The 14,246-nt window shown below is 38.3% G+C and overlaps 1 protein-coding gene across 1 annotated transcript; it reads right to left on the bottom strand.

The window, feature by feature from the left end:
• Positions 1-1,091: 1,091 nt before the first annotated feature.
• On the bottom strand, positions 1,092-4,167 carry LOC149792069 (uncharacterized). The gene is made up of 2 exons (XM_089969524.1): positions 3,835-4,167; positions 1,092-1,229 (listed from the first exon to the last, which is right to left on the bottom strand). Exons 1-2 carry the CDS (start codon positions 4,165-4,167, stop codon positions 1,092-1,094), a joined length of 471 nt encoding a protein of 156 aa, XP_089825650.1.
• Between the last annotated feature and the right edge of the window lie 10,079 nt (positions 4,168-14,246).

Below are 14,246 nucleotides of genomic sequence, written 5' to 3'. Positions count from 1 at the left end.
TGGTACTAACAGCTGCCTCACTAGGCGCTCAGCAATAAGAGGTTAGTGTTAAGACTGGTCGGCCTGGTGTCAGGATAATGTGACTCGGTGGGACATGATGCTATATGTTTGCGGCATGATGCCCCAGTGCCAGACATCACTGTAAACTTCCACACTGCAGACATCGAAGTAATACGACTGAAAAATTGTCAAAGCTACGTTAAACACACACACACACACACACACACACACACACACAGAGTGACTCAGATTATTACTATCACTGGCATTGTTGTATGTACATCCTGTTTCGTTTCCTTCATGCTCAGCGTACTGAGCTATCATACCAACATTTGTCTCTCATCTGAACGATTACTTTGCGAAATGGTATACAATCTTTCGTAAAATATACGATGAAGTAAAGGTACAACATAATCATAAATTGTTCAGAATGCTACTGTACGATGAAATAGGAGGCCTTGTTATCACTTACATTTGCATCACCATAGGTAATTCCAGAACTGAAAGCATGTGATTGTTGGTGATATGATAATAAGCAGCAGAGAGGGTGAACAGCCTCTAATTAACTCCTCTCTATTTCAATAAATAAGCCTTCCTGGAAATCGCAAAAAAAGGTTCGAAATGAAAGTCCTTTTTGAAAATCGTAAAGACAAAGGATTTACCAATCGAGTGCCGAGTATGAGACTTCACCCTCTCTGCTGCTATTAATTAAAAATTGTTATATCAAATAATGGTTCATCCGGAATCTTACACTGCACGTCTAGCTCGAGAGCGACTAGAAGCAATTAAGAAATTTCTCCCCGTGAGAGATTCTTTCAGAAAAAACCTACAAGAACGGCAAGAAGCACAAGTTTAATTCGCTACAGGCACATAACAATTATTTAAGCCTATTACAACAGTTACTGAAAAAGTCGTAGCGGCTACTGAAGGTCTACTTGCGCCAGTAAAACAAACCGCTGAGCAAACTGAAAAAATAGCTGCGAGAACTAAGAAAACAAAAAGGATTTTACGAGCTCTTCTAACTGAAATAGCTGCAGCTCAACCTCCACCTGTCGATGAAGAAATACTTGAAGCTATTGGCAAAATTGTTTCTACTGAAATTCCCTCCTGTGACTCCCCTGAGGCTGGGTGGGGTGGGGGAACAACCACTGTTTATGTTGCCTGGCACATTCTTGGCCCTTTAAAACTGCTGAATAAGGAGTAAAAAGAGATCTGAGTGTGATGCCAACCTGTTAGGATTCATAAACCAAGTAACAGAAAGCAGCAAAACCAACAAGTTTTGCAAAACGAAATAAATAATTTTATTATCAAAGGTATAACAGAAAGTGTAAGAGGAACTTCAAGTATTATGAAGCGAATCCAAAATAATCCTGAGAAAGTTCTATGAAAGTACAAAAGAATGAAAAGTTACGTAGAAATTTAAAATCCGGAAATGTTCTGGCCCGCCAAGAATCGTGACGTCAAGTGGTGTTGTCCAGAACTCCTTGGAATAATTCATAACAGTTAAAGAATAGTGGCATAGTACAAACCATGAGCAGTTTCTATTTCCACTCAACAGTCCACAAAGTACACAAAGATCAAATTCAGTCCTTCGTTCAGTTCTACCAGTTTTCCAAAAGCCCTTTAAAAATCCATATTACTGTTGATCTTGGGACTCAAATTTTGTGTTACCATCTGTGGATCTCCACCAAAAATTTGAAACAAACTACTATTAAACCTGAGGGACAATGTGTCCGTATCCTGAAATTTGATCATGAGGCGATGAGCCACACTATGGTACTCAATCTTCACACTTCTTTTGGCTCTATTCAGGGCTTTGCCAAAGGCTAAGTCGAACCTGTCCGCAATAGTGTCTACCAAATTTTTACCACTAAAATAAAACCCTGACGGAATTTTCAATGTGCAGATACTGAAGAATGGATTGCTTGCGGGTCTTGTGTCTCCTAAAAACCAGACTTTATTTATTTATTCTTGCAATTGGGCATTCAGGATTTCCACCTGGAAAGTGTTTTGCTTTTCGGTGATGTTTCTGATTTGTGTTGGGTGAATGATTTCCACCAAAGCCACTTCCCAATGGACTTCGTGATCTAATTGGATGGCCTGAGGTAATTTGGCCGTGTAACAGCACAAAGTGTTGTTGGAAAACACCTCCATGGAACTGTCACTGGGTAAGGTTAAGTAAAATTTGTTATGGTTGTTCATAATTCCAGAGGTCTGTGGCTGTCTGAGGGGATACTAGAAGTGAAAGGAGTGTTTCCGCCCAAAATGTGGTTGTTGTTGTTGTTGGAGTGGTGACTGACATTGGACGCAAGATTCAAGTTGTTGCCATTCGAGGAGAATTTCAGGGATGGACTGGGAAGAATGTAACCGATGCAACTGCTCAATAAAATGGTCCACAATTGTTTGTCTCCTTGTTGCAAACTCAAATTGGCAATGGCTGCACCGATGGCACAATACACCACAAAGATCTGACAGGAAAAGACGATTGGTGTTTTAGGCTCACGTTCTCCACACCACACCAACAAGAGTTGTCTCTGTAAATCTTGCAGAGAAGAACTGGGCGAAGGAGTGGTTGCTGCAGTGGTAGCGGTAACCGAGTCTGTGTGAAAGGACATGATGGTCACTTCTTTTTATAGTCGATGACTTGCGAAGCATCGATCCAAGAATCAAAACTGGGAGGATATCCTTTCCAGCGCACTTTTACTTCTTTGACACGTCTTTTTCCCACTTTAGTGTTTTTCGTTCGAGAATGCTTTCGCTGTCGTAAACGTCTTTTCTGGTGACACGTTGTAACTCGGCTAAGTAAAACGTTCCTTTTAGCACTTCTCCGTTCATGTCTTCCAATTTATAGTCGGTAGGATGACGACCATGCACTCGTCCAGTGACACGAAACAATTCGGTGGTCCAGTTTTGCCAATGCGCACCCAATCTCCTACGGTCAACACTTCACCTTTCTTGGGGATGGCCACCGTCGGAGACGTACCAAACAGGCGATCAGAAACTATCACTTTGTTGTCGGGAGTCACTTCTTGGGGAGCACGTCCAATGCTTCGATGGTAAGATGGATTTACGCTTGCACCAGGTGCGGTAAGATGTCGATGTACTTCAGAGTGTGGTGATGCGTAAAATATTTCCACATGCGTTCTTTCAAAGTGCTTTGAAAACGTTTCACGATGGTGGCTTTGGTTTCGGGATTCTCGGTGGTGAAAAATGAATGTAACGTTCCTTTAATTCTTTTTGGAAAGCTTGATTGAGAAAATCGGTGCCTTTGTCCGTTTGCCATCGAAGAGGGTGACTACTGCTTTGTTTCAAGACCTCATGCAGGGCTCGCACTAACTCGCTGCTCGATTTGGAAGTCAATGGCACGCCCCATGCAGATTTGGAAAAGACGTCGATGACACAAAACAAATATTTGTAGCCATGATTGTAGGTGGCCAAATGAGAGACATCGGTTAAATCGGCTTGCCATTGATGATCGATGCCTTCCACTTGGGTGCGACTTCTGAAAAACTTTCGTCAAATGGGTTTGTGGAAAGTGTAGGTAGCTTGTTCTTGTAACCATCGTTGCACTTGAGGTAAACGGAGACTTTTCAGTCGAGTTTTGTAGCACGATACAATTTTTGAACTCCTAAGTAACCTGCAGGATGAGATGGATCGCTGTAAATGTTGTTTAACACCTTCTCCATTTTTTGTTTAGTAATAAGTCACCGACTCTTTGCTTATGTTACCCTTTTTTTCGTGTGGTATTTTCTTGGTTTGTAATGCTTTGCGTGTCCGGCCTCGGAGACAGGCGATGTTCAACAGCTTGCCGTCAGCCCTGGTATGGATGTACACTCCCTCGCTGCAGTCCTTGAAGGCGTACTGTAAAAGAATAGAGAAGAAGATGGCAAAGAGCGTCGGAGCAAGGACGCAGTCTTGTTTGACTTTGCTGATAACTGGTAAGGCCTCTGATGTTGCGCCATAGAAGCACACTGTGTTGTGCATGTTCTCGTGGAATGACGTGACGACAGCAAGCAGTCGTGGGGTGCATCCGATCTTTTTCAGGAGACGGAAGAGTCCGCTCCGACTGATCATGTTAAGGGCCTTCGTTAGGTCTATAAAGACCATGTATATGGGCATCTGATGCTCGCGGCACGTCTTCTGGAATTTGCGAAGTGAGAATATCATGTCTATAGTTAACCTGCCGGCTCGGAAGCCACATTGGGACTCTAAGTAGCCGCGGAAGCCTAGGTTCTGCAAGCGCGCCAAGGCAACACGAGCGAAAGCCTTTCCGACGACGCTGAAGAGGGAGATGCCCCGATAGTTGTCTTAGTCGCTACAGTCTCGTTTGTTCTTGAACAAAGTGACGATGTTAGCGTCATGCATGTCCTGGGGAATTTGTCCCTATTCCCAACAGAGGCAGAGGACTATGTGCAGGGGCTGGAGAACAGCTGATTTCTCGTTCTTGAGGACTTCTGGCGGAATGCCGTCGCTTCCAGGAGCCTTCCCACAGGCGGAACAGTCGATGCCTTTTCTGAGCTCTTCCAGGGTAGGCGTTGTGTCTTGTTTTTCCATGACTGGCTTGTCTGGAATGGCATCCACGGCGGTGTCGGTGACGATGTTTTGGGTTGCATGCAGCTCGAGATAGTGCTCGACCTATCGCTGCAGCTGTTTTCTCTGGTCCGTGATGACTTCCCCATCTTGGACTTGATGGGGTGGTCTATGAGGCTGGGGGCCTGTCGCCTTCTTGGTACCCTAAAACATGCCTCTTGCATCACCGATATCGGCAGTTGTCTCTATATTGGTACAGAGGTTCAGCCAGTCGGTGTTGGCGCAGCGGCGGTCGGTCTGCTGAGCAATGTTCCTGTCAGTCCTGAGGGATTGTACTGTACTAGAGCTAGGTGCAGCGTTGTATGCTAGGAGGGCTTTCCTCTTCGCCTCAGTCACGGGTTGGCCTCATACCGGTCGGCATTTTTGCGCTCCTTCTTCCCGTAGGTAGTGATGGCTGAATTGTACACAAAGTCACGGAGGTGGTACCACTTGGATTCAATGGTTTCATCAGGTGTCGCTTTTGTGAGAGCTTCCTGCAGTGTTCTGATGAACTGCTGTGTTTTATCTGGGTTACTTGCACAGCAGGTGTTCATGTGTGCACGACCCATCTTCTTGATGTGGTGTAGCTTCTTGGGTATTATTCGCACCTTGCTGGCCACGAGGGAATGGTCCCTGTCGCCGTCGGAACTGTGGTAGCTGAGGGTAAGCAGTACACTGGCCAGCTCCGCACGCCTGGTGATGACAAATTCTAGCTGTTCCAGTATCGTGAACGCGGATGTCTCCATGACACCTGGTGGATCTCCTTGCATTTGAAGAAAGTGTTGATCACACATAGGCTTTGAGATCAGCACATCTCCAGGAGTCGCTGACCATTCTCAATGATCTTGCCCCTTCCGTGAGAGCCCAGAGAGGTGGAGCAGGCCTTGTGGTCAGCTCCCACTCTAGAATTGAAGTCTCCCAGTAGATAGAGACCTTTAGCGTTGGGGATTCTGGATATTGTCTGATCCAGAGCCTCACAGAACTTGTCTTTCTCCTAGTGAGTGGAGCAGAGGGTTGGGGTGTATGCGCTGAAGATGTTGACTCGGCCTGAGGATGTTGACAGCCGGAGGGCAAGGATTCTCTCAGTACCTGATGACGGAGGTTCATTGAAGGCGACTAGCGTGTTCTTTACAGCAAACCCAGCACCGTGTTGCCTATATTCATCCGAGGGTTTCCCTTGCCAAAAGAAGGTGTAGTTGGTTCCCCTGAAGGTGTTGCTGTCGGCCAGTCGGGTCTCCTGGAGGCAGACAATATCGACGTTCAGTCCGGAGAGTTCTCTATCAATGACGGCAGTCTTCCGTGCGTCGTCGATCTGCTTCAGGTCAGTGGTCAGTCCAGGACACATGGTCCTGCTTTTCCGTCTTGCGAAATGAAGAGCTGGAGTCTTCTTGTTTCTTCTTTGAGTCTTGCCTGGTGCGGAGTTTGTAGCCCACTTGTCAAGATGGTTCTCTAAGCTCCACGCACCCAGTGAAGCAGGCAGGCCATGGCGGGCAGCACTTTACTGACTCGGGGCTGCCCAGCTTGAAGCAGGCGGTAGATGTCCAGTGAGACATGGTGATTTCTCCCACCGTCAGAAGTAACCCCTGATACCAAGCCCTACGCCGATCGAGCTTTGACTTAGAACCGGTAAACTGCTACTTCCCGTGTTGTGCCGACGCCTTACGACGACGCTGGCGTGTCCTCTCCAGCGGTGCTATGAACCCTGGGCAGGGTGGTATGGAGAATCAGCTGTTACCCATGCAGCAGATCCCCCCTCTCCACGCAGCTGGTGGACCCAAGAGAACGGAGATACAGACTGGCACCAACGGAGACGCAGGAGTTGCCGGAATGACGTTGAAGTCAGTGTCGGATCGCCTTAAGGACTCCGTGACCGTATTTCCTGTCGGGGTTTACTCCCTTAGCCTTTCACGTGAGTGGGTATAGCCGCAAGGCAGCAGAGGTTTGGAATCGGAGTTTTTCTTCTCCTAAATAATTGCTGTCCCCGCCGAAAGAAAACACGAACCTTTATTGGTCAGAATATTATAGAACACAAATTTGCGGTTTCTGGGTTCATTGTTGGATAATTTGTAAACTAAGGACTTTAACTAAAGTGGTATGAGTACACTTGCAATGTATCTGACAACATGGAAAAGATATTGTGTTGACATTAGAGAGTTAGTTGATAAATTAAATGTTTACACTGAAGCCGGTATATTCAAGATTGATATAATAGTACGGAAACCTTCGATTGTAATTTCACTACCTTGCGCAAGATATTTATCCGAGACGGCAGGTAAACATAAACACACTCAACAAAGTGAAAAATATAATTGGATTTAAGAAATTACTCACACAACTGCTCTCCTGAATATCGTTTCACTATTCGCAATCTTACACACGAATACAAATACTTAACACATTAACATCCTTTGGTAAGTCAACAATAGCATATTTGTTCATTTGTGAAATATTTCGAAAGGTTGGATTTGGCCCGAATAACTTTCACAAAATCCAAATTAGCCACTAAATTCGCAAACATGCCACGTGTCAAACATATGATTAAAGGAGCATACATATATTTATGATATGCAATCTTAATCTGATACATACAATGGTATACCGCAGTTATATTAAGCGCCAACAATTGAATATGATACGTCAAGGGTCTGAAGATTTGTTTTACATTTCCATATTTCAATAGCAGAAATAACATCTTGCTCCAATTTGTGGCATTATGAAGATATATAATATAAACTTTATTTTTTATAATAATAATAATAATAATAATAATAATAATAATTTTGATAAACATGATAAACTTTTTCGGATGAAAGAAAATAAAATATATCGGCTCAAAATAGGCACCCAAACTTCGCCACACCGACAGTCGAATGGACAGTACCTCATGGTAAATAACTTTGCTATGCGTATGATCAGTGTTGAATAAGTTGTAAACTAAAACTGTAACTAAAGAACCTGATTACGGTTACACTGTATATGACCCCCCTGTGAAAGATATTGTTCTGACCTTAGAGAGTTTGTTGATTAAGTTTGAAAATGTTTATACTGAAGCATAGATCTTCAATATTGATATAAATAAGTAGAAAAATATTTCGTGGGATGCCAATGCAAGGGTCACATATTTATGAAACAGGGACAGTAAACATAAAACGAACTTACTTAACAAACGAGAAGATATTTAGTGGACTTGAAAAAATACGTAAACAACTTCGTATTCTTACAAAGAAATACATATTCTTACCACATTAACAAACGCTGTTAATCCGAAATGTGTCCAAAAGTTGGATTCTCACCCGAATAGCTTTCATAAAATCCCAATTCGCCACCATGGTGGAGAACATGTGATTAAAGTAGCATAAACGTATGTGTAATATTCAAAAATTAATTGACGAAAAAATTCAACTGTTTTGGACAAAATACTATTTTTTATTTCTTTTATCATAAAACTTAAGGCAACCTTTTCAGCAACACTTCATACCTTTATGAAGTTTAATTTCCCAGATAGACCTGATTACGGCGTTTCCTTATTTGCTAGAGAAGTCGCGCCATACATTTTAACTGTTAATACAAACTGCCACTGAATATCAGCTTATTGTATTAATTTTAATGTTTAGTTGCACCTAGTGAAGAAATGAGGGCAACTAATTAGTCACGTATCTCCACAAACGTAAATATGATCTCTGTTCTTACAGTTTCTTCAAAAGAAAAGTACATGGACGTTTTAACTATGTTCTAAAGCAATGAATAAAAATTCGAAATCTGTTCTTCAACAAACACACTTTCAAAAGAATGTTTTAAAAAACAGAGCAAGTTCATTAGGCAATGATATGTCCATTGACCTTTGTTCACTTTTATAAAGTGTGATGAATATGACGTATAAACATTGTATACGTCCATTCAAATCATTTCCCGTCAAGCCCAGTGAAAGTATGGATCATTTTATTCACTGGGGATAGTTACATGTATGCCTTGATAGCATCTATTTAAATTATGGTCATAATGGACATAAAGACAATATGTACAATAAGTGAATCTATAGCAAGGCTTTATGTTCAGGTGTGTTTCAATGCAATTCAACATCAGTGAAAAAGTAAGAATGAAATGTAGTGCAATATAATTTTAATAACTAGAATTTTCTATACTACGCAACAAGGAAGTTATAATTTAATGACAAGTAGGAGTTAAACTATATCATACGCTTTGACATTAACAGCAATGTTACTTTCAAACGTAATTTTATTGTATTATCAAAGTTATGATTGCTGTTTTTGAGAATATTCTTATGACATTAACATATTTGTATCTCGTTCCCAAGATGGCTGTTGCAAATAAACATTTTTGAAATCAATGTAGTTGGCATACAGTGACTGTAGCCTAAATATTATGAACCAACAAATACGCAGGAATATTCGTTACAACAGACACAGTTGTCGTAATTGTATTGACATTTTACCAGGTTAAAATGCATTATAACTAGAAAGATCAGTAGTAATAAATGTCAACAGTAAACATTGAGATAACGATTATGGACCGCAGGTAACTTTGATCCAACGTTGACTCCCCCCATCCCTTAAAGGTAATCGCTGGAACGGGTTGTATTATTGACATAATATGTTTTCTGGAGTAAAAAGGTTACTGTAATGTATAATCTCCTTTTACTATCGATAGGTACGTAAATAAAAACAAAATTGGAAGACGAATTTATATCATGTCAATAGCTGATGAATAGTTGCGCAAACATTGTCAACAATTTACAAAATAACGCGATTAAAATTTATAAGAATGATGTAGACATGACAACACTTATAACAGTCAAACCCACTATGCGAGCATCAGTATATACCACGCTGGCATTGCGCCATGTATCAAACGGGTGATTAACCGTCTATCATGCTCAAAATTAATTTGTGATACATTCAAGTGTCCTGCAGAAAAAAGTTAAACAAATTATATTTTCTTTGCAATGAAAATGGAAACATGATGTTAAGATAATCGCATTTGTAATGTAATAAGTCGTACATTTTTGTACCATTCTTCACTCACAGAAACATGCATAACTATACCAAACATATCTAATCACATAACAGGGATAGACAATAATTGTAAATGAACAAGAATTTACTATTAAGCATATGAATTAATTTCCTTTTTTAAAAGATGATACAGCTAGTGAACCTATAATACGAAATGTTGTATCAGATAAACATTAGTAGAATAAGAGTTCAAAAGCCGAATATTGTAAGATTTAATATAATGACATGATCAGATTTTAAATAATTATCAGTTTAAAAAAATAACAAGATTTTGGGAAATGTAAAAAGTGAATCAATTATCTTACCAACTACTACAGATGTGTAACCTGAATAATTTTGTGCCAGTCTATTTCTTGACAAAGAGCGACACTAGTAATGATATACATTAGTTATATTAGGCACCAACACTTTCGTATACCGGTGCATGGGCCAAAATAATGGCTTTAAATTTCAGTCTGTCAATACAGGAATGATATCTTATAAAGAATTATAGCGAAGTGACGCTATATAATATTTTATTATCTGATACGAAAATAAGAGTAATAGTAAACATACCAATAATAACAATAACAATAATAATAATAGTAATAATAATAATTATAATAAAATTAATCAAATAAAAAAAAATCACCTTAAGAGAAAATTGCTCTCCAGACCCCAAGATAACCCAAATGTTAAATTGTCAGAACTTTCTAGTACATTAGTTTACTATTTCTGTGGTTATTGTTCAGTAAGCTGTAAACTGAAAACATAAACTAACGTGGATGAGTACACTTACAATGTGTCTGATACCCTGTGAAAGAGATTGTGCTGGCTTTGGAGAGCTTGTGGCAAAGATAAATGTTTGTACAGAAGTCTGTATCTTCAATATTGATATAATAGGCGAGAAACCTTTGATTGTGATTTCAATACAAGGGGCGAAATATTTATCGCAGACGGCAGATAAACATAGACACAATCCACAAAAGAATAATATTTTGTGGACTTGAGAAATTACGTAAACAATTGCTCTCGTGAATATCGTTGCATTTTATTCGCAATCTTACAAACGAATACATTGACTTAACACAAAAACGTCCTTTAGTGAATAACTAAAGGATGGCACGTTTCTTCACATGTGAATATGTCTAAAGGTTGGACTTGACCCAAATAACTTTCGCAAAATGCTATTTCCCAACTATATTGGCATACGTGCCGCGTGTCAAACATAGGATTAATGGAGCATATATATATATTTATAAGATTCAAATTTAATTTGTGACCAATTCAACTGTTCTGTACAAAAATATTTTTTATTTTCTTTATCATTAAAAAAAATGAAAACATGATGTTATTATCATTTAATTCGTAACACTATTACTGGGAAATTCCCATACATCCTTTACTCATGGGAACTATGGAACTACTGAAGTACAGCAATACATACTACAGAAAGAAAATTAGGCCGAACACTAGAACAACACTAAAACATCGCCCAAATAGTCCGTGCTGTATTAATGATTTTAGCTAAGAGTAAAAGATGCTCAGAAAAACTAATATCTTACAAAACGAAATATGAAATATTGTTGCTGTGTTTCTATTAACAATAATACATAAATGTTCGGTGGAACTTAGTACGCTTTTTAAAACTGACCAGTCCATGTTCCCGTATAACGTGTATCCTGCTATTTGTTTTTGGATATTTTTGGTATGATGTCCCTATATTGCAAGTATTAAGGGAAACTGATCTTGAGCAACAGCCTTTTGTTTCAATCATCAAATGTACTTGCAGTTGTTTTAGTATAATGTTTTGGAGTTAAGATGAGTCTGTTACGTTACCAATTAATAGGACAATTTTATATTGTGGTATTTCTGAACATACCTCAATACGTCCAATGGTAAACAGCAGTTATATTAAGCCCAACAATTTAATATCATGGGAGAAGGGTCTGAAACTTTGCAATATGAAGCTATATAATATAAACTCTACTTATGATAATAATAATAATAATAATAATAATAATAATAATAAGAAGAAGAAGAAGAAGAAGAAGAAGAATAAGAATAATAATAAATGTCATAAACATGATAGATATTCTTGGATAAAAGAAAACAAACTATCTCGCCTCAAGATAAAATCCTATCTTCCGCTACAATGACAGTTGAACGGTCAGAATCTTATATAAAACAAATTTGCTTCGTTTATGTTAGGTGTTGACAAAGTTGTAAATTTAAAAATATAACTAAAGCGAGATGATTTCGCTTATGCTGTATCTAACAATATGTGAACGAAATTGTGCCGACCCTAAAGAGTTTGTTGATTAATTTAGGAAATGGTTACACTGAAGCTTTGATCTTCAATATTGATATAATAGGTAGGAACACATTGCGAGGGATGCCAATACTTGGGTTACATATTTATCAGAGAGGGCCAGAAAAAATAAAACACCATTACTCCACGAACAAGAAAATATTTAGTGGACTTGAACGATTACGTAAACAAATGTTCTCCTAAGATCTTTAACTTGTTCGCAGTCTTACAAAATGATACATATTGGTAACACATTAAAATACCACGGTAAGTGGCTAAAAAAATATGAAATGCTTTAAAATCCGAAATTTGGCCCGCATATCTTTAATAAAATCATGTTTGGCCGCACGTTGGCATACGTAACACGTGTCCATCATGTGACTAATGTAGCGTAAATAAATGTGTAGTATTACAATTAATTTGTGACAAATTGATCTGATTAGGACAAAAATTTACGTTGCTATTTGTTTCAACACGAAACGTACATCACAATTTCAATATAATCTAATTCGTGACAAAGTCACGAGGAAATTACTGATAATATTTTACTCAGGGAAATTGCCGAAGTTCCTGTGTAAACAGGAAGTAACGTTATGGTATCGCCAAATGCAAATTTCGCGGTAACCGTTATTCCGATAATACAGCTCTTTTCTACGAATTATTAAGTAAAGCTGATGATGTATTTCAGTTACGATTAACAAATATTTAGTATAACTCTTAATTCTTTTATTGAATTTAATTTTCCGGATAAGGTATATTATGGCGTTTCTTTATTTCCTAAAACAGCAAATATTTTAACTGTTAAATAAGCTGGCACTGAATATTATGCTGTTGTTTTAGTTTTAATGCTTAATTACACCGAGTGTACAAATGAGTGCAATTAATTAGGCACGGATCTCCACAAACGTAAACATGGTCTCTGGCCTTATCATTTTGTTCAGTTGAAAGTACATTAACATTTTAACTATGGTCTGAGGCACTGTAAAAGAACTCGCTCTTTCTTCTTAAATAAACACACCTTCGAGAAAATGTTTTATAAAACAAAACAATGCATTAACGTAATATAAAGAGGTGAAATTTAATAAAGAGCCCCGTTAATTTTGATCACTTTTATATAGTGTAATGTGTATGAGGCATAAACATTATATATGTCCATGAATATTAATCCCGCTAAGTCCATTGAAATTATGGATTATTTTATTTTGATGGGAATAGTTACATGTATTACTTTCTAGCAAGCTCTTCAAAGTAAAGCCAGAATTGACATAAAGACAGTATGTAGAATAAGCAAGAATTTTAGCAAGAATGTATGTGCAGGTGTGTTTCAATGTAGATCACCATCTATGCGTAATAGCTATTCTTATTTTCTATAACACGCTGCAAGAAAGTTTGAATTTCATGACAAACAGGAGTTCAGCTACATCCTTCGTATAGACATTGACAACCATGCTGTCTTCAAATGAAATATTATTCTATTAAAGATCGATGTTAATGAGATGGGGTAATGAAATTGGTATATTTATTTCTTCTTCCTTAAACATTACGAAATTCTAAAATGGAAAAAACACATACACAGGAACAACTACTAAGATGGCCCGGTTGTCGTAATAGTACTGACATTTGACATCGTGAAAAGAGTGTATAACCGAAAGGATATTTACTAATAAAGGCCAAATGCAAATAATGAGAAGATTATATACCGCATTATACGACCTTTGATACAACTTTGACCCCCTAAAAATCTAATGACCTGATTGTATTGTGGTACTGGATTAAGTCAATGTCTGCAAATGTATATTCAATTTTGCTATAAGTGGAAGCGTAAAAACATAAAATCGGAACATAAGTTGACATAACGTCAGTACCTGATGAACAGTTGAGAATACTTCATCATTAAGACAGCCAATAAAAAGATTATCGTTAATAATATGATGTAGACATGCTACACTTATAATAACCAAACCACCAATGCCAACAACATTACATGCCATTAAGATTTTCAAACAGGCTACCTAAAACTACATCGAACATACCTCATGACATCTTATATTTATCATAAAGCAGATAAAAAGCAAGTTTTAAGAGGCTTATGTTTGAACTAACTCTTTTAAAAAAGAATATCTAGCTGGTTAATCGATAATCCTAATTGTTCCTAGAAATAAGCTTTAGTACATTAAGAGAGAACAAGACGAGTATTTTAAGAATTAATATAATAATATTATCAATTACTGAACTTTAACTTTTTCATGTAGTGTTAAAAGTGGGTTTGTTACATTACCCATTCTTAGAGCTGGCTAACACGAATACGTTTGTACCGAGGTATTTCTGAACCTACCGCGATTCGTACATTGCTG

This window comes from Sinohyriopsis cumingii, chromosome 9 (genome assembly GCF_028554795.1).
Source record: "Sinohyriopsis cumingii isolate HCF-2022 chromosome 9, ASM2855479v2, whole genome shotgun sequence".
Classification (NCBI taxonomy): Eukaryota; Metazoa; Mollusca; class Bivalvia; order Unionida; family Unionidae; genus Sinohyriopsis; species Sinohyriopsis cumingii.
This window is presented reverse-complemented; position numbering and strand designations above follow the sequence as displayed.